Genomic DNA, 27,192 nt, shown 5'->3' with positions numbered 1-27,192 from the left:
GGTGAAGAACGACAGAAATATTCCAAGTCATGTTTAGACAGAATCGATTATTCGAGAAGTTATAAATAAAAGTTTTTTTTAATATCCGTTAATTCTTGTTAAAATATATAAATAAAGAGCACATTTAAAAATTGATTTTTACCTTTAAAAAAAGTTAATTTTGTGAACTAAGTACTGTAAAACCTGTCCTAAACGGAAACCTTCCAAACCGGAAAAGATATTCGGTACCGTGCAATTCCGGTTTACACGGTTTTTAGTGTATTTTTAAAAATATAAGCAATTATTTTTATTGATTTGCAAATATCTCCTAACTTACGCAAACAATAAAAATAAAATTAGGTTAATTTATATACTTTTTCGCGTATCTACAAAATTTCTAAACGGAATAAATAGAGTTGTGGCCTCATTAATTTTCAACTATGACAGAATTTCTAACTCACCGTATTAATGGATAACGAAGGATGACTAACATACCAGAACCTTTATTAGAATGATTTAGTGATTGTCACGTTTACCAATAACAAGATGAAATACCAAAAGATTTAAGTTGTCGTAAGCAAAATACGAGTAAAAGTATAACGTATACCGTATGTATAGAAATATGTACGCCGGTTGGACACTGATAGTTGTAGCAGACCGAATATCTTCACCTGACCAAAGCTGGCCACGTGGAGATATTCCGGTTTTCTTCACATATATAGTTCTAAACAGGGGCCAGTTTCCTATAGAAAGTTTTCTCGCGAGACATTCTCTCTTGGCAGATCGCCCACGTGTCGCGTTGCCTCATCCCATTAATCCAATTCAATCTATGGATAACATTTCATAAACTAGTAATTAAAATTTCAATAGAAATCGGTATGCTAATAGCAACTGCTAAATATGAACGAACCACGAAACTAATTTATTCGAGATGCGTTTAAACTTTGACGCCAATCGAAATACTCCATGACATTGAAATTCTAATCAAATTTAAGATCAGAATTTATTGATCATGTAAAAATAGTTCTATTGGACAGACATTAGCATTAAACACCATTTTTATTGATTATTTTAATAGATTCTATCGATCTTATTATCTTTCCGCGGATTCTTACGATTTGATAATTGGATTTATTCTTTATAGGAAATTGAGCATGAACATGAAATTTTCTTAAATGTTTTATTTTGATGACGTTTCTCGATATTATAGGATTGTGTTACAAGATACTTCTTTTATTATGAAATTAAAGAATATTGCATACTTTGCAAGTAATCATTTTAACAAACTATCAGATTAAAGTGAATATAATGTAATACTGAAATTATGAAATTAGAAAAAATAATGATTATCCCTTTAAATTAATCTCTGTTTTTTTTTCTGAAAAGTTGTGCCTCAATTGAATTATCACTTCTTGAGAAAAACGTCTCTGAAAAATTACAATAGTGAAGCAGAAGAGCCTAGACAATCTGCTGCAACTAATATAATTCATAACATCGGAAAAAAACATTTGGGTATCTTCCAACAATGATTATCGCTGTTCCTCTGAATTATTATTTCAAATAATGCCAATAAACCATAAATTTAACTCGTTTCCTAATATATTAATTCAATTTATTGTTATTATTGTTGTTTATATACAGTAAGGCGACGTGAGCAAGGGGAATGTCTCCCAGGAGTATTTTTTATTTAGTTGTTACATATGTGAGGAAAACCCGAAAAACTGCACATGGCCAGCCCTTTCACCACCCGTTGACCGGCTACTCGGCTACTGGTGGACATCAATTTATTGACAAAGTTATTCTTTGCTTTCAATACTGTTGGGCATATTGCAGTAATAATACTACCGTTGTTAAATGTATCAATATTTCTTTTTTTTTTTTTTCTTTAGTCTCGTAAAAGGTACTCAATATCTTTATAAATCGATCTAATATATAACGATACGGATAGATAAATAGCTAAGATTTCTAGCATAAAATCTGTATTTTTTTTATAACATAGATAATTTATATCCCAGTAATAAAAACTTTTACCAGCAACATTTTTAATTATGAAAATCAAACGTATTTCATTCTTGTTATCATCAGGATTATAATTTTTAATTGTGAAGTTGCTGGTAAAGGTTTTAATACTGTTTATCGTTACGTGTAACCAGTTAAGAATATTTTTGTCTATAAATATCTTTTAGCTCAAAAATTCCAAAAGAAATAATCTTTAAGACGTTGGGGAAAAAGAAGAAAGGATAAATTTAGTTATTAGATTACATAACGATACAACACGGGAAATGTTATATCATTATCAAATTAATCACATTACTTTATAATTATCATGGCTTAATTAAATTTTCTTTATCTTTAATTAACTTCAATTTGGATAAAAGATTTTCTCGGATGGATTAATGAAAAATTTTTATAATTTGTTCCTCCTTCGTTGATTATATTATATAATACGATTTTTTTTTCATGATATTTATTACATTTATGATCATATTGCTCTGCTTACATGACTAACAAGCAATATTTTTAAGTAGTATTAAAGTTTAAAGATAACTTGCAATGAAAATTTTTACAGCTCTCTCTTGATTTTAAGGTGTTTCACTTCGAAAGTTAATAGCTGTAATAACTAATATTCAAATTTTACACATCAATAATCTTTAAAACTCCAGTTTATAGTGACAATGAAAGCGGGACAAGTTCCAAGCTTTCATTTATTATTTTTTTAAGAACGAATTTAATTAATTTATTTAAATGACTAAATTAAACATTCAAACTTTCATTATTTTAATTAGCGGATTAAGTAAATATATTATATATTTATCGTATAGTCAAATATTTAAGGAAAGTATTAAATAAATTTTCAAAGCTGTGTCTTCAAGTAATTAATATATTATTAAACAATCAAAGTCATTTATTTAGTACATGATTTATATTAGGCCTATATACTGTATATAATAAACAGTGCATATCTGTATATCTACAAGAAATAAAACGTTAGTGTTCCACTATTTTGTTTTTTCTAATAAAAACTTTTGTTTATATTATCTGTGCTATACTGTATGTATTTATTTAAATACATATTATATGTAAAATAATTTATATATTATTTATCCATGTATCCATGTATATAGACAGACATAAAAGAATCAGTATATACTTAGGTTATTGAACTTCAAGTTCAACAACCTAAGTATATACTATATATTATAAAAATATGATTTTATGATAATCTAAAAGTTTCAAACAACATTTTCGGAAAAATTCGCAATTATTAGAATTAATATACAACAACAGAAGCAAACTGTTTTCATACTTGTGAAAAATAAAATATACGGTATTAGAATTACTTTTATTCTCAAAATAAACGGAAACAAAAAAAAAAAATAAGAATTCATTAGAGTATTACTCTCTTGCCAAGTAGTGTGTTGCATCAAGTGTTTTAAAACAATTAACAAGAGTATTCTAATCTTTTTTCTCTGTTTTGAAGGAAAATCTAAATATATACAGTATAAATGATTATATGTTGTCCTGCAGATATTATTGAGCGTAAATTTTTTTATTAGATATATTTCCATTTTTCCTTTCAGCTAATGAAAGTCAGTAAAAAATGTTTAATATGAATATTTTAAGAGTGTAATAAACAGGTTTATTTTATACAGTGATTCTCGACTGGTGTGCCGCCAACTTCTCATAGAAATGTCACAAAATTTTAAAAAATAATTCAGGAAATGCTAATTGTTCTTTCCTTTTCAATGTTATTTATATATATTTTTATGCAGGAATAAAAATGCATATCTACATCGCCTTTCATTGATACACATTATACATACGTTGGTATGTCAGTGTTGGTGTATTGGTATATTCGTATAACGAGCGTAAATTGTGCGTGCCATCAGCACATAAATGTTGAAAACTACTGTTTTAAGGTATTCCAAAAGTATCTAAAATATGACGAACGTTAGAATTAATTGGCACGAATTATCATATTAAAAACAAAACATTTCGGCATAAAATCTACTCAAATATAAAATAATTTTATAATGAAAGTTCTAAACACGTAATAATTGTTTGATTTAATTTATTCCATAATAAAGTGTATTGAATTTTTCGAGTAAAAAATTAATTTATATCTTCTTGCATCGCTTCATCATAAAAGATTGATTAGTTCAGCTCTTCTGACTTTCTACAAAATATATGCTTTTGTGATATAACATCGTAAGACAATCAATTTGTGGTTCAATAGGTAAAAAAAGAAAAAACACCATTAATTTATTAAATGAGCTGGATAAAAATTAAGATCGAAAGAATTGATTAAATGAGCATTCTTTTTAGAAGTTTTTTTTAAATTACAGATAGATGTTTACAATTAAATGCTGTTATTTTTTGAGTTTTTCGGTTAAAAAATTATTATTCTGCATAAAAATTAAAAAAACCCAGGTTTTAATATTAAAAAATTTACTTCAATCTTTTAAATTTACTTGAGTAAGTGTAAGTCAAAGTTATATTTTTGTAGCTTAAATCTAATTAAATTAGGTACTTTAGAAAAGTTTTATTATAAAAATATTTGAAAAATAATTTTAAAAGTCTCTCATGAGATCAATTTTTATTGAGTAACTTTTTATTAGACCAAAGTTTGAATCAGTTTTGGTTTTCCAATTTTTCCTTCGTTTTTAATTTTATAAGTTTCAGAAAATTTTTATTGTATAAAAGAGGTTAGTTGCAGATTTTATTATATAACAATTTTCCGTTTATTATTACAGTGTTATTATTTTTTTAAAATATTTTTAATGATTAGAGGGAAAAAGAAATCAGAATATTTTGATTTTTGTTAATTTCAAATAAAATTTTTAAATTACAGTTTATAGTATTTAAGATCTTTAAGGTCACGATCAGTTAATAATAAAAATAATTAGAAAAATTACGATTAAAATTGTTACATGTAATATATTCAAAATAATTTTATTGTCTTATTTTTTTAAATTTTGATGCTAATTACATGATATTGGCCTATGTACTGTACAGTCAAACCTGTGAACAACGGCCACTGACGGGAAGATTAAAAAATGATCGTTGTTTGGAAGTTATTTTGTTTGCATTCCAAACAGAAACTTTCCCGATAATGGCCACCTTTTAGAGGTGGTCGCCGTTGGGAGGTGACCGTTATTGGTGGTTCGACTGTATATAAATATAAGTTATTTCCAGTTTTCGCATCCATTCTTTAACAGCTTAATATCTCAGGAAAAAGGAAAATCGCGGAGAATATATTTCAAAGTATCAAAATAAGGAAGGCATATTTTATTTGAAGATTTGAAATAATGCTTCAGAGAGAAAACATTTTTCTAAAGCATCGTATCTTATTTTCCTCTCCATTCTTTTCGTTTTGTTTTTTATATATATATATATATATATATATATATATATATAAAATCTGAACTTCTCAGCTTCCGGGAAAAATCTCGTTTTTTCGATAAGATAAAATATTTAAATACTATTTTACTACTTTATTAACACGGTTAACGTGTTAAAAAATAAAATATTCAATATTTAAATAGGTTATTAGTGTAGATTTTAAGTGATAACGTTAATTTCAGCTTAAAGGTCTGACGAAAAATTATATAAAAACGAGGAAATAACCGTTGAAATAAATTGTGAAATTGGTAATTTTCATATAAGACATTTAAGTATTAAAAAATCTCTTCTGTAATTATTTATTATATATATATTTTTTATATAAACAACGTTTTATTGATACATTGGCAAGGTTTTAATACTTTGGTTAAATTTAATTAAACGAAACAATTGTAATTCTAAAAAATTATATCTATATCGTATAGAAACACTATATATATTTATGTATTTATATATTTAACAACAGTTCCTCTATTATAATAGGTTTACAAGTTTTACATTATAATGGTTTCGTGCTTATTCGAAATCCAAATCGGTTTTCAGTATAAACAGAATCAAACACGGATACAGTTTTATTTCGAGTGGAATTAATATTTGTCGCAGTTTAGAACATATAAGTTAAGAGCGCAGTCGCTGGAGATTTAATGTACTTCCATTAAACACAGTCGATTTTGTTTAATTACAATTAAATATGTAAATAATTTAATCGTATCTGCGCCCAATACAAAATCTGAAAGTAAAAAGAATACGAATCAATTTCCCAACCGGTCCCAATTTTAGGTGTTTATCCAACGTTTCGTATATTTTCTGTAAATGTTAATATTCGTAGAAAAAAAAATATATTTTACTGGAAATAAATGAAGGAAGAGATGACGAATCTTCAAGGTCAACCGCACGCTCAGTGTCAAACGGGATCGATCATTACTCGGCAACCTCCCCCCGACACAGGATTTGCACGTGCGTTGCTATGGCGAAACAGAGTTTCTCCAAGACCTCAATCGAACAAAATTTTCTAGCACATTTTAGTATCTTTTTAGAAGATACAATTCTAAATGTGTGTTTACAATCGAAAACTCGATTGTAAATTTTTGGTGCTAGAAGTTTTATTTATTGTTATTTTTGTTTTAAATATGAATTCCTCTTTCAGTTATTCGACTTATATCAGTCGAAAGTTTATCTGAGGATATTCGTGCCTGGTCAAACAAATGAAATAATTACAGAAAATAAATCAATGGACAGAACAGGCGCAGTTCGTAATTGAATTAGATAATGGTTGGCCGATACTAGAAATCGGCTATAACAATGAAACAGAGATAATTTTCTTTGTTTTTAATGAATATTCTTTCGAAAGAATCGCTATTCTGAGAAAATTTGCCCGATAAGAAGTATTGTTAAGAATTAATGAAATTCTATCTTGTTTCCCCCCATTTTTATTTCTTCTTATTATTATTACAACAAGCTATTTTAATTAATATTTGTTTCGCTCTCGAAATAAAAAGAAAATTAAATGCGAAACTCATAAAATAAAATTTTTTCCAAGACAAATCACGCATCGATTTTGATAACTTTGAATATTCTGCGTAGCCAGAGACCCGTAAAGAGTAATTTTGGCCAGGTTCTGACGCTTCGTCAAATATAAGCTTATTAAACTAAACTTTCTATTAGACAAGTTATTAGTTTTTGCATGTTATAGGCCCTACTAGAGATCGATTGACGATTACTTTCAGTGACGATAAAAGTCTGGAGACAAGAAATTAATGACAAGAACGAGAGAACGAAATGAAGAATAACCTTACCACGAAGGACAACATTTATATTGATTACAGTGAATTTCATTTTATCGGCAATTCAAAGAAACAAAGTCACACAATACAGATAACGAGAATACAAATGCATATTTTAAATCGAATATCCAAAAATACGAAAAGTCAATATTCCAGGAAGATTCCACGTAAACTGATTTTGTCGGATATCTATCCCGATTTTTTAAGCACAGAAATTTTGCTAATTATTTTATTTTTTTCAGAAAATTTACAAATATATAAATATATTGTACGAAAATATTATATAAATTTTATTGGCTAATAAATATTTCGTATGACAATTTTTAATACTTCTACGAACGACAATAGGGAACTGAGGAATAAAGTATCGTCTCTCTAATGGCCACTCTTTTTAAATCGTGAAATAAACTATAAGGGCTATTTATAGAAACGATATTTTTCAAAATAATTATTCTTCAATGTAACATGATATACAAATGATTATTATTCTTTCGTTTTAAGTAGAAATCTAATCAATCTTAGAAAGATATCGTCCCCCCCCTTTTTCTCTAAATGTTGTATTAATGGTTATTAAATAACATCTAGAAAAATCTATTCCTATTAAACAAAATGAAGTTGCTAAACCAACTAGCCGCATTAATTGTCAATTAAATATTTCTAAGAAATATTCCAAGAGTTTATTCGCTAAGCAATTTACTGTATGTACAGTACAAACATCTGGAATTTTTCATTCGAACAAACATATTTTATAATTAATTCGGCCATTTGTTTCGATGCTTCCGATGCTCTTTTTTAAATTTTCTTTTATAGAAGTTCATCCTTTGGATCTGATTTTTTCCTTTAGAAAAAACAGGTTTTAATACAGCTTGATGCATTATGTAAAAAGAACGATAAAATATTCAATTATTTTAAATAGAACTAAAAAAAAATGTCCATGTGAAGTCCTGTTGACTTTTAAACCATTGGACGACGTTTACGAATATAAATTTGTGTATTAAATTTTAAATGAATAGAATATTTATTCTGTAGACTTTTCACAATAAATAAAATAAGCAAAAATATAAATGTCTATCAACGCAATACACGCAAACTTGTTGTCAGCTTGACAGTCTGACAACACACACACGCAGACAAAAAGCATAGTAGTGATTTTAAACGTTTCTGATGTTTTGATAAATATTCTATTAACGCTTATTTTTTATTTTTTTTTTTCGTTATATTAAATGGAGTAAGTGGCAAAAATCACAGAACACGAATCATCCGGAGACATTTCCTTTATTTGACTAGTTGTTTGTTCCGTTTCGTGTTTAATTCTAAACAGCTGCATTCTATTATCAAATGGTGGAAAACCATCTTGAGAAAGTATCTATAAACAGCGAATTTGCCGTTCTTGCATGTAATGTGTGTAAGTGTATGTGTATATATTTTTAATATATATATATATATACATACATACAATATTTATGTGTATATATATTTATATAGTTACAATATGTATGTAGACAGATATACAGGTATTATTATACAGCTCTTTTACTTTTTCTTTCAAATCACAGATTGTGTATTGGGTACGGAAGAAGGGGTGGGAAGACCGTCGTGGGTCATATAAGCTGAAGTTGCAACTTTGATCCGTTCCATTGAAAAATCTCGGATATGAGATATGTCTGCTAAATGATAGGAGAAAATGTTAGGAATAAATGTTTTTTTTTCTTTCTTTCCTACAGACTGACTATAATCGAGAATGGACGAAGATCGTATCGTCTTTTGTAGAATACATGACTATTACTAAAACTATCAGACTATGTTAATACTGCTTTCAATTCGCAAACAGGAAATACTTTGAATGAGGAGGACATTTCTGGTCGATTTCTTGTAGGAACAGGACCAAATATTCTCCAAAATTGGGGTCCCTTTTTGATTTCGTTGTATACAGTTTTAAAACGCTAGCATCTCTCTTCCTCTTTCTCCGCTTTAATTCTATTAAAGATTTCACTACGGTCGTAGTATAGAAGTGAGTGAAAAGCACTTGTGTCAAGTAATTTTTGTTGCAAATAAGAAGTGAATATACAAAACTATTCCTTAAGAAGTTGATCTTAAGAAGAAGGCAAATCGACTTGTTTCCTTCAGTTCTTTACAGTGTCCGAGTTAATACTGACAAATGTGTGATCAGAAATAACAGATATAGAAATAAACATGGATTCGGTTCAGATGCTTTATAGTATTTATTTTGCTATTTCTAGTGGAATTAATATGTAAAAGGAATTTATTTTAATGCCAGAAACGATATTTCAGTTAAGAATAATAGGGGATAGAATTTATCTGTTAATCTGACCATCAGTTGTCGGTATTAAAACTTAAACAGGACACGAATTCTTGACATCGCGTTCATTGTTATTTCCATTCAAAGGTTCTGTGATCACATAGTTGGGATGAGTAGTACAATTATTGGTCACGTGGGTAGCATCCGGTTTTATGATCTGACTTTCGAGACCCACAATAGGTGACTGATCGTCCATATCTTTCAGAATTCGTATTTTTTGAATCATTTCTTTGATTTCATACCTGAGAATGCCGAGGAAACAGAGTTTTAGAAAAGCAATGACACAGAATCCAAGCACCGATAACATATCCGCGTTATGTTGCAACCATCGACGTACAGAATTATAACAACCCTGTTGATATATAATGTCATCGCGATAAGTTTCCACACAACTCAGATTCACATTAGAGTCCTGAAAGACGTTGTAATGTCTACAGCAACTTCGAGGGACCACCTGGTGCTTGGCACTCTTGTGCATAATCCAACTCGTATAATTATAATCGTGAGGATCGCTTACACCGCAGCACTTTGAATCAATTTGGATTTGGTCCCAAAGATGTTGGAATTCCACATCGATACCATAATCTGATAGAAGCCTCGATCTGAGATCGCTGCGTAAATTTGCGGTCAAATGTTGATATCGAAACAACCATACCATGCCAACGATGGCGTCCCCAAAAAGTAACACCAACATCAGCGTCCAGTAAATAGTTAGAAGCCGTTCGTTCATCCTTAATGCTCCAACGCATCCAATAGCCTGCAAAATTCCACCCTGAAGAGCTAGCGCGAAGTAAGCGTAAATGAGAGTGGGTTGATGGAGCTGAATAGATGGGAAGAGAGCCAGGCGGATATCGGTAATGACCCACACAGCAAGAACGATAAAGATCAGAACGCTCACTAATAAGATGAGATTACAACAATAGATCCATAACCTATAATACCTCATTGCTTGGTTGAGGAACATCGAGTCGGGGTAATTGGTGGGTGGATAGGAAAGACTTGGGGTTAATTCAAGTGGCGAAAAGGACACCTGGCCAGCCAGTGTCCGTCGCTGGTTCAGACATCAACCGGTCGCCGACAGTTGATGGGAAGATGATCGAAGCCCATCTGTTCGGAAGTTGTACCAGCCGACTAAAGGTCATAGGTCACTGCACGTTTGTTACCTAAAACACAAAAATCATAACATTAATATGCATTTTAGTAAGACTTGACAAGCATTAAGTCTATATTTTAATTTAAGACATACAAAATTAACATTTAGGAAGTGAGGTTATGCAAACATAAAAATCAAGTTTATTACACATATTAAACTATATAATAAATTATAGTGTCGTACGCAAGTTTAAACTTATATTTCGTATATGTGATAATGTAGAAAGTTTATCTGCTTTTATTTCTATTATTGGTGTAGACAGTACAGTACATTTCGATAGTCAGATTTTATTAGTTTAATGAAAGCAGTAGTATGTTCACAGTGTCGTTCGGATGAATTAGAAATTATCCCGACTACTATTAATTCTATGGGTCTTGTTTAAATTTTATTGTTTGATATTTACTTTGATTGTTTATCTTATAAATCGATATACTTCGAAGTAGACGTAAATCTTTCGGAATATCTTTTTATTGTGAACGTAAAGGAAATGCAAAGTATCACGAACCAAACAATAAATTCTAAGTAATGTTCTAAACGAAATTTTATGTTAGACTACACACTTTTCGAAAGTATTTGTCCACAGTCGAATAGAAAAATAGGGATGAGGCTATTTTAAAAGTAACGCTGTACGCTCTGTCATCAGAATTCAATTAAAATATTCCCCTGTTTTAATTAATGGAAAGATTTTTGATAAATAGATTTAATAACATTTTTAATATTTTCGAACAAATTTTATGAGATTTCAAAATAACTCGTAGAAAAACATAGAATGCAATAAATTTATTTTCGTGGATAATTAATTAATGGTAACACACTAAAATAAATCCTCTTCGATATTTCACTTAGCATTCGTTGGCTGAAAATCCCTCTCGTTATAGCGACTAATCTCCCGAAATTATCATAATTAGTATATTTTTATTTGTTTCTTTTCGATAAATCTCGTATAGATTTTCCGTCATTGTACAGTACGTGATCCGCGAAAGATCTCGTGAATTTAATAACTAACCATTTCACAATTACGTAAGACGAAAGAAATTTTCTCAGATTTCGTAAAATACACATCGTAAAATACACTCTTCAGAATTGTTAGTTTCTCGCGTAATCATTTTATGATTATTACAAGATAAATTTATTCACGTTATAAAACATACCAGAAACATACCATAAATTTTATCAGAAACGTTCCCGATTTAATGGAACAAACTAAGCTAATTACCTATACATTGGTTTTACATTTAAAATATTTTTAATTAAAAATACTGCAAAAGGTAGATTTTCTCGTAAACAGACAAATTAAACTCCGAAATATTTTTAAAAAAAATTCATTACTACAAAATGCTCGACGTATTAAAAATGTACACCTTAAAACGTGCATTATCAGTAGTTAATTACTACTTTGAAAATAAAATTAAGATTATTATAACGAATATTTAAAAGATTAGCCTGTATTTATTATAAGAAATTTTTTAAAAATCTTCCTAGGTTTTTCGCGTACTGAAAGCTGAAAATGTTTATGCTGCACGCTTGCCAAGTGAAATGGCCCTCATTGCATTTTCATTTATTGCAAAATTATTTCTTTATTATTATATTAACTGGTTACAATTTTATCTAAAAACCCTTTGCACACGAGTTTACCCATTACCTTAAACTTTTTGTTATGATTGCGTCGTATTATGTCACCTTCGTGAGTATATATATAAAAGATAGTAATATTCTCTTCAAGTTAGCAATTTAAATAAAAATGCCAATTAAATGTAATATATACGAATTAATAAATGAAGAACACGCAAACTATACTTTCCATTTAATAGGTCTATCGTGAGGGAAAAAACACTTTTTTTCTTTCAAAGCTATTTAAGCCTGTATCTTAATTTGAACAGTCCGAAACTTTGTTTTTAAAATTAAGTATTGTAATTACATTTCGTTTTTTATTACCCGAATGTTTTCTTGCAGCTCTTTCTCAGCTTTCTTGCAGCGGTTGAAGTAAGTTGTCTCTTAACTCTAACGATTTTTCTTCTATTCATTTTACTTACATAATGGATTGATTTGAAAATAATGTTTTTTTTTCCATTGAAAAGTAGAATAATTTGATCGTAAGGAAACATTAAAAATCGATGATAAATACTATGTTACCGTTTCATTTGGGAGACAGTTAACAACATGCGCAGTAGCACTTTCTATAAATATTCTCAATCGATCTGCCATCATCATTTCGAATACATCATCGGCCGAATAATTGACATACGAAAGAAACTAAAATGAAATGTCCCGACGGAACGAATCCATAAAATTTACCAGAAAAGGCCGTAAAAAAACACGCATAAACATTTTTTCTTCCGACTTAAATATCCTGATTTGTTTTCATTCGTTTCTGCTTTTATATTCGCAAAATTCGAGGAGGAAAAATATAAAAATTTAATTTTTATGACGCGCCATTTTTTTATTTCTTTCATTTTATTTTTCGAAAGTAATTCGTGGACTACTACTACTTTCAAACAACGCGTGAACTTTCGACTTTTAACCGATTAAACCAGCAAAAAAAAAAAAAAAAAAAAAAAAAAAAAAAAATTCAAGTAAAAACTTACAAACAAGAAAGGAAAAATAATCATAGAAAAATAGAAAAAAAATATCATCCTCGTTATTTAGGGATTATATAAAAATCCGTGTTTTTTAATGGGATGCTATATTGTTTGTTGGGAGCTATTTCTTGCCTACGACGTTACCTTTGAAGAATTAAAGTAAACAAATAAATAAATACAAATCGGAAATAAAAAATATTTCTTTATTCTTTAGACATTTAAAGTTATTATAGTAATTTTTTCTTCGATAAACTAATGGTTTCTCTAATATAAAGAATCATATAATATAAATTTAACGTTATACCCACGCTTACAATTTTTCTGTACAATAAATCGCGATTTATAGAGTTGAAAACGACGGGAAGCAGCGAAATATATTATATCTAGTATACTTGTTTAATATAGTTATGCGTGGGTGAGAATTATACATCAAATAAAACAAGAATAAATCGTCAGAAAGCTTTAAATACGTCTTTCCCGAAATAATTCTGAAAAAGCTCGACCAATATTTAATTAGTCGGTAGAATGGTTATATAGATTTATATTTATATAGCCTATTCTTAGACACCTTTGATATTAAAAAAGGAAGATGTTTTAATATTAGAGCGTTTGCATGTTTGATGGAATAATGCACGTGGGCGAGTTGCCAAGGGGCTCTCCCGAAGGACTCTATGGGAACTGGTCTCTATTCAGGTGTTAAACACGTGAATAACACCCAAAAAACACGAGGCTAGCCCTTCAGTTGGGCACCTACCCACGACTAGTGTTCGGTTTTATCCACTCGGTTACTGGTGGATCTCAATATTAGCGAACGTGATTAACAATAAAAATTTTTTTAAAAATGAAGTGTGTTTTTCGAGAAATTATCTGACATCAATATAAAATTTTGTCCGGATTGTATTTCTTGTTTACTTGTAAAATAAATGAATAATAATAGTAATGGTATGATATATCCGGACAAATGCTGTGATATATTCTCTCATACACACCAAAAAGATAAGTCCCGAACGTCGGAATAGGTAGCTAGCATTTGTGAAAACGTAAAATTTTGGCTCGGTTATAAAATTCGGAATTGTTACCCTTTACGATCCTATGGCGAAGGAAGTTTTTTGGATTCAGTAAACAAAAATTTTACTACAGTTTTCTTTTTATGCTGAATTGTTAGGTACTTGCTTAAATTTCATATAATATGGATTTTATAGAATTTCGATAGGACCTAATTAAATTAATATATTAACCCTTCAAGAAAAATAAATAGTTTCTTCAATATCGAAACTTATAAACAAATACGTCAACATTGAGTAACCTAATGTGAAATTAAATTTCCTACATTTTCTTATTAAAAAAAAATGTATGGAATGTTAAGCAGTAAATTTGATTTTGAACTTACTTATCGGTAAAGAAAAAGGAAACGCGTTAAAGGTCATATTTGTTAATTATATCTGAACGAAATGTCAGTAATAATATGCAATAGGGAATTCAGATCTTTAAAGGAGGGCGCAGAAAGGAAATTGTGTGCCTTAAAAATTGTTTTACTACCTGATATATCAGGCTTTACTCGGGAAAAACCCCTTCTGTGGGTTTTTCCCGAGTAAAGCCTGCGCATCCCCAAACTCGCCCACGATAAAATATTACTTTTGTGCAAAATTTTATATATATATTTTTTTTTAATGTAAGTACTGCGGGATAAAATATAATACAAATATGATTTCTGTAATTACTGAATTACCTTACTTAGTGTAATTATAACTTCAATTTTTATTATTTTCCCCTTAATATTGTAAAGTTTAATTTTTTAAATATTTTGAGTACGTTAAAAAATTATTTTTAGGCTAAATACGGTTTATAACTGGGTATCATACGAGTAGATATTCGAGAAGAAAGTATATAAAACGCATTTTCTTTTAAAGTTCACGGTATTTAAAATTTGATACAGCTACTTTAAAGCAGTTCGATATTATTTTAAATTCAATATACTATATAAAATTACATTTAGTATAAATAAATTGATATTTTTGGAATCGGTTCAGATGGATTTCATACGCAACTTCTGATATATTTCTTATATATAAAAATAATATTGGAAGATATTCGTATATAATTTTGTAATTTATAAATAAAAATCAACTGAATTTAAAACTGCCATAGACACAATTTATATAATAAAATTTATATAATGATATAATGTTTAGGAATACGCAAAACAAATATTACTTAACACAGAACTGGTTCTTTTTCTCCCTTTTTTTTTTTTTTTTTTTTTTTTTTTTTTTTTTTTTTTTGCTTTTTCGTCCGTGTGCACTAAGAGGGCCGTTTTTCCAGACCCATTATGAATCCGGCCAGGCGCCATAATGGGAGCTATAGGGTGGTGAGGGACGATAATAGTCCGTTCGTGAAGAAATCCCTGACGTTTTTAGATCGCCTGGATTCCGGATCTCTTAACTTTTTTTTCTGATTACATTATACGCTTTAAATTTGATAAACAATAATGGTTAAGCACTCGTCGCAATCACTATTCTCGAAGACTACATCACAAAAACATTACTAACACGCAAGTTAATAGATATTACATACGTTGTTTTCTCTATAAACAAACACCACATGTGGTGAGAAGTCATTAAAAATAGGAATCACCGTAAATTTCTTCAAGCTATATTGTCGAGAGAATTAATAGGACCATGACTATCACTTTTAACGTTTGTCAGCGAGTAAAACGATTCAGTCCTGTCTACGAGAAAGGTTCTTTCATGCTAATTTCTGTTAAGCTTCAATACCTATAAAATTACTACCTAAATTTTTCCACAAAATTTAAGGTTACCGGCCTTTAAATGTTATAAAATACAAACGGGAATTGCTTTTAGTTTAAAATGTTAAGTGTAATTCAATTTCTTTTTACAATAACTTAACATTGATTTTGTTTTGATGAAGCCTTTACTAATCTTTTGATAAGAACCTAATAAAGATATTTCCTTGCGCTTTTTCTTTTTTAATCAAAACATGATCAGAAAGGATTATATTAATAACTTCAGTAATTTATCTATTAAGTTTTCTTTCGATATTATAAATACATTAAAAAATATTATAAATGTAAAATTTTCATTGCAAATCTCTTTACTATATCTCTAAGTAGAGTACAATTTCATAAATCACACTGAACATCTTTGAGAATTTGGCAGAAACTGTGATAAATAAACGAAATCTAATGGTTGCAGATTGTACCCGGTCTTTTACGCCCAAGCATTATCAATTTAAAATATCGGTGTAGTAAGATTTAGAATACAGATTGAAATACGACTTATAAAGAGCAATTATTTAATGTGTCATCGTCACGATGCTGGGTTGCAATTTTTAATAAACTTTTAATTTAAAAAAGTCACGTGACTTACGGTCCAGACTGGAAGTTCGTGTATATTTAATCGGGATATCCGGCCCCAAAGCCTTCAGTGTCTAGTCTCGATTTTAGTAGTGTACATCTAATTTTAGTGATTTCCCCTGTACATCACACTCCTCCTGATAACAATTGAGTCATGCCGGCCATCTAACTCTGTTGTCGAGAAAATTTTGAATTGAAATCCGTGATTTCCTGTCTAAACCGGAATTTCGTATATAGTAATCGGGACTTCCGACCCCTAAAGCCCGTGAATAGACATGGAAAATTTTTTCCATATCTATTTGACTTTTTCAACTAACTCCATTCTCGAGATTAACGAAGGGGAGACAGTTGGACGACAGTGGGAATCTATAGGTCTGCAATTTTCAAATTGCAGGCCAAACACGCGCTACAAATTGTACCTGTCGTACTCTAAATCATTTCATTAGGAAAGTTGACGTTCTAATATAAAATAAAGAAGAAAAGCACAATGCATTTTTTAATTGAGGAATTGCTTAAACTTAATATTAGCGTGTTTTATCTACGTTTACGAAAAAAGTCATCCCAACATAAGATTGTTATAACAAGAATAATGTAAACTTAAACGAGCAATTATTTATTGTGACATCGTCACAATACCGGGCTGCAATTTTTAATCATATCTTTTTAATATATTTTATTTAAAGTATATGCTCTCCACCTCAAATTAGTAGTGTCATGCCAGTCATCTATCTAACTCCTTTCAGAGGAAGTTTTTGAACTGAAATAACGTGACTTCCGGTTTGCATCGGAAGTTCGTATATAGTTAATCGGGGCTTCATGCCCTTAAGAATTTCATATGTGGTCTCGGCTTTCATCTATCTAACTCCGTTCTCGATATTAAGGAAGGACAGATAGACACACATACGGACGACAGTGAGAATTTATAGGTCTACAATTTTTTAAATTGCAGTCCAATCAGTTTCCAGAGCTTCAATTAAAAATTGAAAACAAAATTATTATTAGAATAACACGTTACATTTTTTTCATCATAATTTACGCTGGTCCACATTCACCATAATAAAATGTACGGGTGCAATATATACAAATGGCAGCGCAAATTATGATAGGGTATCATATTTTCTTTCAACGTTCTTTTCTTGCCGACAGAAGACATGAATTTTTAATATTGTTACACTGAATTATTACCAAATTAATAAAGTATTGTACATAGTTTTGAGAGTGAAAACGCTTAACAGTCATATTTTTATTTTATAGAATCGTCAAAGAAACAATCGTATGTTTCGCGCAAAATTCTTCTTGGTAGACCCGCTTTGCTATTAATTGATATTCCTTGCAGTTGGATACGTCACCATGCAAATAATTTATCAGGTATACATATGGTATAGTCTATAAGCCAGTACAATATAAAATACTTTACCGTATATATAGAATGCTACAAGATCGAGTAACATTTTACAAAAATAGTTTCGTTAAAAAATCATTTTTACAAAATGATTTTTTAACGAAAAGTTAAAAATTTAAAAGTGCAATGCATTAATCTGCTTGATAGTTACGCGTAAACTTACCTTACAGGCTAATAAGCACTTTCATTTTGTCGTTAATCGCCGCTCTCTTGCATCGGTAAAGTTGCATATTAATACATGTTAGCATTGTTCCTGGAATGTCATGGAAACGCAAATTGAAAGCGTCTATTGGTGCATGTTGCAGCTTGTCAAGCAGACACAATGATTCGATAATAAGTATTATATTACAATTTTAAATCTATTACCATAGAACTTTTATTAAAACTTTTCTGTTTTTGTATCGAATAGGTGATGAGCTTGCAAATTGGACTAGGTTGTATTTATCGGTACTCTAAAGCCTCAATTTTGTGCATTACGGGAAAGCCCAACTCAATGAGGTCAGACAATATCGAAAGACATCTTAATCCGAGATTACTCATAAAAATTTACGAGAATTATATTGGGTTTGAGTACGAATCGTCAGAGTATTATCCATTTTTTCAAAGTGAAAAAAATTGGTTACTACTACTGTACTGTACGTTGGCCACACGCCTGTCTAATTGGAGGGGGGAAAGCAGTTTCCTTAAAATTTTGTTATTATATGATAAAATGGTTAATTATAAAGTTTTAGTACCAATTTAAAAAAATAATAAATTATAATATAAACGAAATAATTTAAAAAAAATTCATTTTAGGGACAAGGATGTAATATAAGATCACATCTATATTGATCCTAGTGAATCCAATTTGTGATCCCAATTAAGCTTTAATTAAAATTCTTATGAAGATGAGGTACAGAAATTATTCATTATGAGAAGTGAAAGTTGAAAAATGCTTGTAAAATTTCAGAAATTAAAAGCTAATAATGTTGTAGGACATAGCATAATAACTATTAAATTTATAATATACTTCATCCTGGAGGTGAATTTTACAGGCTGTTTTGGAAATTTTTTATATAAGCTTTTTGAATCAATAAGTCTATTTGATTTACTACATAAAAGTATTTTGGACATTAAAAATTTTTTCATGAAAACTACAAACATTTTTAAAATGTAATCCATTATTTAATTTCTAATAATCAGAAAATATTTTATAGGAGATAATTACGCTTTGCAATAACCGAATTAATGCCGGATAAATCTGTTAATTATAAATGAAATAATTACTTATAATTAAAAATTCATTTTCAGAAATTATCAAAAGAAAAAAATTACGCTTACTTTTACGAAATAATCGTATACGCTCCATCTGTTTGGTTAATGATGATTGGACAATCACTCTATATGTTATGGGCTATTAAGCCTGCACGGATCATTATCAAAAGACCATTAATTCTCAAAGAATATAAGAAATGAACAGACAATATTTTCATAATTCGTAATAAAATTCAGAAAGCTTAACGTACGGAAGGAAAATTTTGAAAACTGCATTTTACGACAGCGATGCATTGCTAACAAAGCGCTTAATAGAACTAGAGCAATACACAAGTCATTAGACAACGTGCAATGTAAGTAGAAAATTGTCTAGATTCGTAATAATAGTATTTATTTCGATTTGTTATATAAAATACTCTGCCACAGAGCGGAAGTATCTTTGAAGTCTACTTAAAATCAAACCAGATTAGACTTTCCTGTCAACGTTCGAAGCGAGACATAACTAAAGGGTGTCACATCACGTTCGATTCTAGCTAACACTACGATCGATCGATCGATCAATATTTCTTGGCCTTGCAACTGGGATACATTAAAAGAGTCCTTTACGGTCTCTAGCCGAGCTCTCAGCTGCTATATTAGGAACCGAGAAGATAAAATAACAACATTGTCGCTTTCGTTATTTATTTCTTTCTTAAATCTAATTCTTTAATCGCAAACTTAATTATGACGTCAGTTTCTGTAAAATAATTACTGAAAGAAAAATGAATTGCCTTTTAATTATTGGAATTAAGACTTTAATGCTATTAAAACGCCGTAAGGTAACTTGTTACCATTTGTATAAGAAAGTCAATAAAACCAATTTATTAAATAGTAGCAGTACGAGAGAAAGGCATATTCCCTCGAATATTCATTTTCCGAATTGATCGAAACCTTGAACTCTTCTTCTATGTTGCGAAAGTTAAAAGACGAAACTTTCACTGAGCATTTCCTATCATTCGATATCGAAGGCGTGGCAAAGAAAATGTCAACCGACTAGAGTTGCAGTCGTTCTACTTTTAAAGGCCAAGCAAAATTCAAAGAAAATCAATCATATTTATTTATAATATGAAAACGTTAAACCTTTTGCATTATTCTCACGTTAAAATAAAATATCAAATTAATAAGCTCGCCATTATCTTAATACGTAAAAATAAGTTTTATAAATTTTCGATGAGAAAATAAATTTATATAGTTTTAAACATATACGGTAAAACCTATCTAAACTGGAATCCCATGGTACCGAATGTTTTTTGCGGTTTGACAGGTTTTCGTTTTTACCGTTTTCTTTTTTCAACGTAGAAAATCACTCCGTTCCGAAGAATTTTTTCAGTTGAGGCAGACTTCCGTTTTATTCACCTTCGGTGTTGACAGGTTTTTATTGTATAATATTAATGAATGCTTATAGGGAAGTCTTTAATTTTACAGTTAAATAACTAAACGAATCTGTTTTCTTTAAAAACTAGTTTGACAGAAGTCTTGAAACACCAATTGTACTTTATTATAATATCCTTCCGCACCATGCACCCATTCATTATCAGCTTTTTAAAGATGTTTTAAGCGTTTTCGTAGTAAAGTTTTTATATATAAGTGATTTCTTCCGATTTTTCTGAATAAGTAAATATATAATAGTAATTTAATATAATAGTAATATAATAGTTTCTATAATAGTAAATATAAGCGGGGAGTATTTCTATCAAATGAAAGAAAGATTTAGTGAAACCAAAAAGAAGTGTCAAAAAGTTTTGAAATCATTGATCCGGACAATGATGGACTGTTCTATTAAGCTTCTTATTTGTAAAGAATTTTTATATTTCATTAAATTGGAATTTCCTAATTTGTATTGTGATTGTAATTGCCATTACGAGATCCCCTTTTTAAAAAAAGAAACTAATTAAAAGTAACATTTATTTTTCTGTTCGTTTTTTTAAGCACACCAATTGACGTTAAGGATTATAACTTCTAAAAACTCCTCAAATTATATTCTATGTTGTTAATTAAGTTTTAAATTGAATTTTGAACTTTAATTATAATTACTATTTAATCGATCTTTCTTACTTAATTTTCAGCGTAAAACTAATTAACTTATCACTTTTTTAAGTATAAATTTTTATATTTATTATTGTATATTGTAATTATGTAAAAATATCTTTATTTAAAAGTTACTTTTATTTATTAAAATATAAGAAAAAATCAAACTATTCGAAAAATATCGAAGCAATTCATCATCAAATCAGAAAAAAATCATTTCAGTAAATGTCTTTAATAAAGAACAAAAGACGATGAGTAGAAATGATGGAGATGAAGTGCAATCGAATTTTACGTCACTTGCAGGAAGCAGCGCGTGGGATACTTGTTTTCTCTCTACAATAAATACACGTTCCACTAAAAAAAAATGAAGTTATAACAGTTTTTTCTAATTTATTCTCCATTTCTAAGTAACTAAGAAAAATACTTTTATCCATAAAATTATATTTTCAATTTAAAAAAAATTACGATTCCAGTTAACAAATAACTTGAAAGGTTTTTTAATGTTTGCAATTATGTTTCTTTATTAAGAATAATCATCAAATTCTCCTATATATATATTGATATTATTTATTATTATATTTCTTATATACCAGTTATATTGTTGACTGAATTGTAATTGTTATAGATAACAGAGGAATTTACCTCGTATTTATCGCATGGGATGAGATAAATCAGAAAACTAGCAGATGAGCCCGGCGTTGCTCGGGCAAAAAATAGCGTATTAGATTATTTCGTACTTCTAAACCCTTCTATTATAATATACTATAGCTTTTGATTTATGTTTACAAAGATTATATTACGTAAGAGTTTATCACACGAAGTGACATTTTAAAAATTCTCTAAATTGTGTAGTAGAGGAATAAAGAATTTTTAAAATGTGTTTGATTGGTCACTCGGTGATAAACTTACGTAAGATAGCCTTTGTAGTTATATAAATCAAATACTATAATATAACAAATATTAAGACGAAAACCATATAAAGAGTTTGGTTATTTTAGTCTACCATTGTCACGTTTATCGCGATACTCGGATGGTACGAAATGGCACAATTTCATTGGCCAAGTAGACACCAATTGAAAATATATTTTAAATTTTTTCAGATATAGTTTTTCCTAATGTTAACTCTAAGAAAATGTACGATTCACAGCAGAATATCAAACGGTAATCTGCCAACGAATGAAATTTCGGAAAAAACGGAACGAGTATTTAAATTCAGCACCCTCGAAAACCACTTAAAACATATTTTGTGCTCACCGGTAACCTTATATTATGTAATTTTCCTATTAGAATATCATACCGGTGGGTCCGATAGGAAGAAAGGGCTGTTGCAGATGGAGATTGAAGTTAATTCGACCAAAAGTAGTCGTTGACTTCTCGGCAGAATGGTCAACGACTACTAATTAATATCGGTCTAGTATTAATATTTAAAAAGTGTTCCGTGTTAGACAGGTTGTGATAGCTCCGCACGTGATCGAAGTTGCTAACATTAATGTCTGAAAGATTTCATATAAAACTTGTTTAAATAAAAACATCTTGTAAAAATGCTAGAATAATTTCTTTTATGTGATAATAAAGTGTTTAAATTTTGGTAACAGATTGTATAAACAACGTTCTCGTAAATATTGCAATTATAGAAAGATTGTTGGGCTACAAGTTTTAAAAAATTGTAGACCTATAAATTCTCACTGTTGTCCGTCTCTGTCCTTTAATCTCGAGAACGGAATTAGAAAGATGAAAGTCGAGAAACATGGAAATCGTAAGAGATAGGACCAGATTAATTATATATAAATTTCCGATTTGAACCATAAGTCACGTTATTTCAATTTAAAAATTTCCCCCCGAATAGAGTTAGATATATAACCGGAACGATTCTATTTCTAACAGGAAAAGTATGATATACTGCGCAGGAGAAAACATTACTACACTAAGCAGGTGAGTGCTATATGCTACCTGTCGCAATAATGGCGTAATGGCGCATCTGTTTCGCACTATATCATTTTCGCAAGTAACTCAGTGAATATAATACATATATTTTTAAAATTATATCCTTTTTTGTAAGAATTGTATTTAGTTAATTGTTTTGTTAAATTTTTCCAGTAGATGGCGCTACGTGTAAATCAAATGTAGACAGAAATTAATCGATATATAGAAATCCAATCGATAATTTGGAGTGGGGTGTATGACATGATCTAAGTTAGAGGAATTTGAACGTAACTGCTAAGTTTCGTAGCAATTGGTCGAACGGCCTAATAGTGTATGGCGAACAAACAAACAACACATCCTCATTTATAGATATAGATATATAATTTATAGCTGATAAAATGAAATTGAAAACGAAGCGAATGCATTAATTTTTAAGTTTTTGTTTTCTCTTTTAATAAATAAACATATTTTTTCACTCTACTTATACAGTGTTCCAGTGTTCTGAATTTTTCTTGTTACTGTCAAAACGTTTTAGCATTTTATTTCGACTCACTACTTAAAAAATCACTCACGTAACTCGTTCAGATCTACTTAATCATAATTTAGAATTAATCATAAAATTAACTGTATTTGATATAGATAAATATCTAGATATTACTTAACAAACACATGAATCAACATTACTTCAAGGATATTATATTGTAAAAATAACTCGCAAATGTGTGGAAAAAAACTATTCTCCGTTCAATCAATACTAACTACTTTTACTCCAAAACAAGCAAAGTCGATCTAACAACAAACTTCTTTGCGTTAATGAATAACTAAGCAAACAGAGATACGAAAGTGACGTTCTAATTAACAACAAATATTGATCAAATCTTGAAAAAGGAGGAAGTCTATTTTTTAAAATTTAATGTGTTCATTGTTTTGTATTTTACAAAATAATGATCTAAATTTTTCCTATTTTTAACTTTTTGTATATTCCCTATTTGGATTTAGGATAAGGGGTAAGGCAACGCAACACACGAGCGATCTGCCGAGAGGAAGATGCCTCTCGGAAGGAACCTTAATATGAAAATGGCTCCTATTTAGGTGTTAGACACGTGAATAAATCTCGGTAAATTTCACGCGGCTAGCCCGTTGTTGGGGGCGAACCCGCGACCATCTAGCAGTGTTCGGTGGTTTTAATCCATTAGTGGGCACGTTTTCCCTCATATTTCATTGATTAAATAGTTAATATAATATATAGGAATTTTTCAGTGTCAAATTTAGGGCGGGGCAGCCAAAGCATCAAAAAAGTAACCTTTTAAGAATGCATAAGAGTCCAAAGTTATTATAAAATAGCGCAGATAGCCCAGATGCTAGAACCGGCATTAAAAATAAATTTCTGTGTAAAAACATTTCACATTTTAGGCAAAATTCTTCTTTAATTATTGCCGATAGGCGAGATAAAGTCTAATTATATAATACAAGATATATCAACACTGTTACATTGATAATATAATAAATAATGTTGTTATTTTTTAATTCTTCCGAAAAGAAGAATTAATAACTGTTTTATTTAATTGCGTTTACAGTTAAATTTAACAAAATTATTGCTAAACTTTACGTATTTTTTTCTTAAATGTAAATGAATATATTTTAAAAATAATTTTGGTATAGGCATTGAAAAATTTTTTATAGCTTATAAAATGTAAATTATATGTTAGTAAATAATAGGGACAATATAAAAGAAGTTTTATCAATTAATAAATAATAATATTCGTATAATTATATTATACATTTATATAATTATTGGGCTGCAATTTGGAAATATAGATTTCCACTATCGTCCGTCTGTTCGTCTGTCTTTCCTTAATCTAGAGAAAAGTGATAGATACATGAAATTCAAGACCATATATGGAAAGCTTAGGAGCACGAGGCCCCAATTAACTGTATACGAAGGTCAGATGCAAACCGGAAGTCATATTTATTTCAATTAAAAACATTTCCTCGAGAGGAGTTAGATAGATGACCGGCACTAACGGAAAAGTATGATGTACTAATGTGAGGTGGACAGCACATATTTTAAAATTAAATAAGTTAAAAATATGATTAAAAATTGCAGCCTGGCATTATGACAATTTCACAATAAATAATTGCTCGTCATATATTAGAATATTATACAATTATGTAAAATTGTATTTAGCAGAAAAATTGAGCATAATTGATTTATATAAGATAGATTTCTTAGTGAAAAAGTTACGGTCTTATACAAAGGTTTATTCTTTAATTAAACATCTGAGTGTTTTTACATGGAGAATATTTTAAATTTTCACATTTTTATTTTTAAAGTGAATGATTTATTTATAAACAAATATTTCAGGGACTATCCATAAATGACGTCCATACTGGAAGGGAGGAAGGGAGGGAGTTATGACAAGTTGGACGAAGTCAGACAAGGGGGTGAACTTCAGTGGCCGTCCGTTTTATTTCATTAAATTTTATGCAGATTATACATTTTATTATTCATAAAGTGATAAAGATTTTGGAGGGTTGAGTTTTGTTGGACGTCCGAAGAGGGGAGGGGAAACTTGGACAAACTGGGACAATGGGAGAGGGGAAAAATATTTCAAGAAAAATGTGGACGTAATTTATGGACAGCCCCTTATGATTGAATATGAATTTCCTAAAAATAGATTAAACTAGCAGATGAGCCCGGCGTTGTTCGGGCAAAAAATAACAGCAAAGATTAACATTATTAGATTATTTCGTACTTTAACCCTTCTATTATAATATATTATATTATTTGATTTATATAACTACCAAGGTTAGCTTCCATAAGGGTTTATCAGACCAAGTGAACAATCTAACACATTTTAAAAATTCTTTAAATTGTGTATAGTAGAGAAAGAATTTTTAAAATATGTTATATTGTCACACTGTAATAAACCCTTACGTAAGATAACCTTCGTAGTTATATAAATCAAATACTATAATATAAAAAACATAAAAACAAAAACCATACAAGGAGTTTGGTTATTTCAGCCTACCATTGTCACGATATTTATGGGGTGGTAAGAAATGGCACAGTTTCATTGGTCAAGCAGACACTAATTGAAAATATGATATCTTAAAAAATTTAAGATATCATATTTTTTCTTAATGTTAACTCTAAGAACCTGTACTATTCACATACAAATATCAAATGGTGATCTGCCAACGAATGAAATTTCGGAAAAAAACGTACAAAATATTTAAACTCGCACCCCGAAAACCACTTAAAACATATTTTGTGCTCCCAGTAACCGTGTATTATGTAATTTTTTTTTATTCGAATGCCACTATATCGCTGGTCCGATAGAAAGAGGCTGTCGCAGAAGGGGATTGAAGTAATTCGACCAAAAGTAGTTGTCGACCTCCTCCCAGAAGAGAAGATGGTCAACGACTACTAATTAATATATAATTAATATAATAATTAATACCGGTCTAGTATTAATATTTGAAAAGTGATCCATGTTGGATAGGTTATGATGGCCCCGCACGTAATCGAAGTTGCTTACCATAACGTCCGAAAGACTTCATATGGCTTGTATAAATAAAAAATCTTAAAAGCAATTATTAAGGCATTTTTATATGTGATAATAAAGTGTTTAAATTTTGGCAACAGATTTTATAAACTACGTGGGAAGTTTGTTCTTCTAAATATTGTGTTTATAGAAAAATTATTAGGCTGCAATTTGAAAAAATTGTAGATCTATAAATTTCGACTGTTGCCCCCTGTCCGATTGTCTATCCTTCCTTAATCTCAAGAGGGGAGTTAGATATATGGAAGTCGAGACCAGATGTGGCAAGCTTAGGGCAAGAGGTTCAGATTAACTATATACGAACTTCCGTTTTGGAACGGAAGTCAAGTTACTTCGATTCAAAATTTATCCTTGAACGGAGTTATATAGATGACCGTCACGACTATATT

General features: G+C 29.6%; 2 protein-coding genes across 4 annotated transcripts in view; one reads left to right on the top strand and one right to left on the bottom strand.

The window, feature by feature from the left end:
• The window catches only part of LOC136973217 (uncharacterized), a 232,433-nt gene that overhangs the window by 84,148 nt on the left and 121,093 nt on the right, over nt 1–27,192 (top strand). The gene's annotated exons all lie outside the window — the stretch shown is intronic.
• LOC136973219 (tetraspanin-9-like) overlaps nt 6,805–27,192 on the bottom strand; it is a 52,230-nt gene continuing 31,842 nt past the window's right edge. Inside the window, exon 2 of the mRNA XM_067267922.1 lies at nt 6,805–10,649. Within this exon, the coding sequence (XP_067124023.1) occupies nt 9,521–10,450 (930 nt within the window). The 5' untranslated portion in view covers nt 10,451–10,649 and the 3' untranslated portion in view covers nt 6,805–9,520. The remainder of the gene's footprint in view (nt 10,650–27,192) is intronic.

This window comes from Centruroides vittatus, unplaced genomic scaffold, assembly GCF_030686945.1.
Source record: "Centruroides vittatus isolate TY-2023 unplaced genomic scaffold, ASM3068694v2 contig_3118, whole genome shotgun sequence".
Lineage (NCBI taxonomy): Eukaryota > Metazoa > Arthropoda > Arachnida > Scorpiones > Buthidae > Centruroides > Centruroides vittatus.
Note: the sequence above shows the minus strand (reverse complement) of the source record. Positions and strands in the feature narration are given on the sequence as shown.